General features: G+C 44.2%; 1 protein-coding gene across 1 annotated transcript; it reads left to right on the top strand.

Moving 5' to 3' along the window:
* The first annotated feature begins 199 nt into the window (after positions 1-199).
* On the top strand, positions 200-4,010 carry alkbh4 (alkB homolog 4, lysine demthylase). The gene is made up of 3 exons (XM_061961642.2): positions 200-349; positions 3,133-3,321; positions 3,393-4,010. Exons 1-3 carry the CDS (start codon positions 260-262, stop codon positions 3,912-3,914), a joined length of 801 nt encoding a protein of 266 aa, XP_061817626.2. The 5' UTR covers positions 200-259; the 3' UTR covers positions 3,915-4,010.

Raw genomic sequence — 4,010 nt, 5'->3', positions numbered from 1 at the left:
TCTTTTATTGCCTTTTTTTTTTTTTTTTTTTTTTTTACTAAAACCTTTATTGAACTCGGAGTGCTAACACAAATAACACAACTGCTTAAAAACGACTTATAAGTTATTAAATAAAATATTGTAAGCATAAACACAATTAATAAAAATTGCAGCGGTATCTTGACGTGCTACACGAGCTGTCCGCTTGGGTGCGGTGTCGGTCTACCCTAACAGCGTCGCTACCCGTATAGGTTTTTGCAGAAGAAGATGCACAGGAACGATGCTTCCGGGTGCTTCTTGCGCTTGCAAAGGTGTTCGGAGTTGTCTTGTCTGTGAGCATTTGAAAGACACTCACTTACAAGAAGATAAGGTAAATAAGTCATTGTTGCTGCGAGTTGTGTTTAATGGACATATTTGTGGTTTTGTACTTACAATTTAGCCTTCAATAGCAATCTATGGACGCTATCGCGGGACAAGGGCTGGGCGATACTGCAACTGTCGGTATCGAACAATTTCTCGCACAATAACTGTGACGCGGAAAAATTAAACACTTACATATTTTAGATCCTACTGTTTCTCTCTCCCACATATTGTAGTACAATACCGTAGTGCTTTAATGACTAGCTCACGACTAACGCACTAATCGCTAGCTGACAGGAAGTGCGCTAATCGCTAGTTGACACTGTGCTAATCACGAGCTGACGAGTGGTTTGTTAATCACTCGCTGACAACTGGCGCGTTAATATACAGCCGACAACTAGTGTGCTAATCGCTGGCTGATAACTGGTACATTAATCTAGCTGGCATCTAGTGCGCTAATCGCTAGCTGACAACTGGCACACTAACCGCTAGTTGACAACTGGTGCGCCAACCGCTAGCTGACTACTGGCGCACAAATTGCTATCTGACAACTGACACGCTAATGTGCTAATTTCTAGCTGACACCTACTTTGCTAATGGTTAGCTGATAACTGATGCGTTAATCGCTAATTGACAGTGTACTAATCGCTAGTCGACAACTGGTGCGGCAATCACTAGCTGACAGTGTGCTAATCGCCAGCTGACACTTAATGTGCTAATTGCTAGCGGACACTAAATGTGCCAATTGCTAGCTGACAACAGATGCGCCAATCGCTGGCGGACAGTGTACCAATCGAAATCGCTAGCCGAAAAACTGGTAGAACCAGTAGTTGCGCCGCTCATGATAGCTGGCAACTGGTCCGCTAATTGCTGGCAGGCAATGTTCCCTCTAAAGGTGCGCGCCTGTGCAATTGCGCACTGCTCAAGCGTCCTCTGCGCACGGCAAATCTATGCCACGCACAAAATCAAAAAAAAAAAAAAAAATAAGCGCATAACAATTTTCGACACACGGACACGACAGAGAAAACAGTTTTCGTCGTCATTGTTCAAATATTGTAACGTCTGTCGAGACGCTTTGAGGACATGAATTCCATTGATCACTTTACTGAGCAAAACTCTTTATTGTCGGCCATAAACACATCACCAAAACATTAGTAAAAAAAAATGATATCTAGCAAAAGTGGTCATTTTCTGCAGTACAAACCAGACCAAAAGCAACTTTGTTATATCAACAGCAGCCGCTCGCTCTTTCTCACTTGCGCCAACACATGCACATATGGCACTTAGCCAGTGATGCGTTTACAGCCACACAAAAAGTCGGACAACTCCAACACCACACATAAAGTGTAATTCCAGGTCGTTACACTATGATTAACCAATCAAATGTGTGCTTTTGTTAGTGTCATTTATTAGGAATCTTAATTTATAAATATTAATCATGAAATGCTATTAGTATATTAAATAGATACTAATAAAAGTATATTTTTTACAAACGGGAAGTTGCAGGAATGTACACATGATCCCCTGCTTACATCTCATTGTGCAACATGTGAATGTTTTAATGGGAACTAAATGCAATGTCTGAAAGGGGTACAAATTATTTCCAAAGCAGGACCTCCACCCAGACAAACAATACAAGTACACAGTTCATGAAAAACAATATTTGTTGTTATTGTCATTGTAAGTGGGCCTAAACACCTACATTAGAAATGGAAATGACTGCTGTCTTTTTATTATAATAATAAGAGAATGTTGTCTGTCTATCTGTGTTGGCCCTGCGATGAGGTGGGGACTAGTCCACGGTGTACCCCGCCTTCCGCCCGAATGCTGCTGAGATAGGCTCCAGCAACCCCCGCGACCCCGAAAGGGACAAGTGGTAGAAAATGGATGGATGGATGGAGATTGAACTTGTTATTTAGTCAGGTTTGGGCCAGGTGTGCTGCTGGTGTAGCCACAGTGTGCACGTTTGATGTTGCTCACATGGGCTCCACTGAATGCTCAGGGACTTTTTGCGTTTGCTCATACACATGAAGAATGAGAGGGAACATTGCTAGCAGGTTACTAGAGCGCTAATCGCTAGTTATCTTAAATACTCACATTGGTACAATAACATTTGTTCATGATTTTATTTTAAGGTTGTAAGATTATTTATAAATAAATGATAAATGGGTTATACTTGTGTAGCGCTTTTCTACCTTCAAGGTACTCAAAGCGCTTTGACAGTATTTCCACATTCACCCATTCACACACACATTCACACACTGATGGAGGGAGCTGCCATGCAAGCCGCTAACCAGCAGCCATCAGGAGCAAGGGGTGAAGTGTCTTGCCCAAGGACACAACTTGACACAATTTGAATAGGATAACTATGCCACTACTATTTCTAAACTACTTAAAAACATTAACATTTGTGGAAAAATTGCCTGGAGAATATGAAAAAACTATTTAAATAATGCCTAATCAACCTAAAATTTGATGTATTTTGTGGACAAATCGCAGATCCCTGTTAAAGACCTCTGTTGTAATGTAATCTTGTTATTGTGTATGACAATGATAGTTAATGCCATACCAAGTAAATACAGGGATAGTGTTGCTGATACCATTTTTTTTATATCTTGATAACATAAATCTCACAAAGTGCTACAATAAAAACTAAACATTTTGTCTTAAATTTGTTCATCTTAAAACACAGGACAAAGGTTGTATGGCCGACTGTATATTTGCCAATATTTGAGGTAATTGGTAAAAACGAGTGTATTTATGAGAAACATAATCGCCCTAATGTCCATGTAGGTTGTGCACCTTTTCTTCTATGATCCCGAGAGAAAGCTCGCCGTCCGCAAAGATGCAGAGCCTTCGTCTTTTGCCTTTCCCGGGGTGTTCCTGTGGGAGAACTTCCTATCAGAGGAGGAGGAGACGGAGCTGATAAGCAGCATGGACCGGGAGGTCTGGAATCCGTCCCAGTCTGGCCGCAGGAAGCAGGTACAGAATAGACCATGTGATCGCAGAATAGTTCGCATGGATTTCACAGTTTGCAAATATCACTGTCGCAGGACTTTGGCCCAAAAGTGAATTTCAAGAAGAAGAAGGTGCGCCTCGCCAGCTTCAGCGGACTCCCCGCTCTGAGCAAGAAACTAGTCCTGCGAATGCAGCAAGATGCCACCCTGGCGGACTTCCAGCCCGTGGAGCAGTGCAATCTGGACTATCAACCCGGGCGAGGCTCCGCCATAGACCCCCACCTGGACGACGCTTGGCTGTGGGGGGAGCGCCTGGTCACCGTCAACATGCTGTCTGACACCACGCTGACCATGTCGCTGGAGCGGGGTCTCCCCCCGTTGGGACCGGGCGAGGAGGTGAACGTCGCCGTGGCGCTCCCGCGCAGGTCCTTGGTGGCGTTGTACGGCGAGGCGCGCCACCTCTGGAAGCACGGGATCCTCCGGAAGGACGTCAACGGGCGCAGAGTTTGCAGCACCTACAGAGAGCTGTCTGCAGAGTTCCTGCCCGGGGGGCCGCAGGCGGAACAGGGGGCTCGGCTACTCGACGTGGCTTTAAGCTTCATGGGAGCTCCGGTTTAAACGCTGCAGATACTCTCCGAACGAGCAACTGCGATTAAACATTGAACACTTCTATCGTTGAAATAATAAAGCATTTTTATTCATGTTGTGCAACAA

The sequence above is a fragment of the Nerophis lumbriciformis genome, linkage group LG09, assembly GCF_033978685.3.
Source record: "Nerophis lumbriciformis linkage group LG09, RoL_Nlum_v2.1, whole genome shotgun sequence".
In the NCBI taxonomy this organism is placed as follows: domain Eukaryota; kingdom Metazoa; phylum Chordata; class Actinopteri; order Syngnathiformes; family Syngnathidae; genus Nerophis; species Nerophis lumbriciformis.
This window is presented reverse-complemented; position numbering and strand designations above follow the sequence as displayed.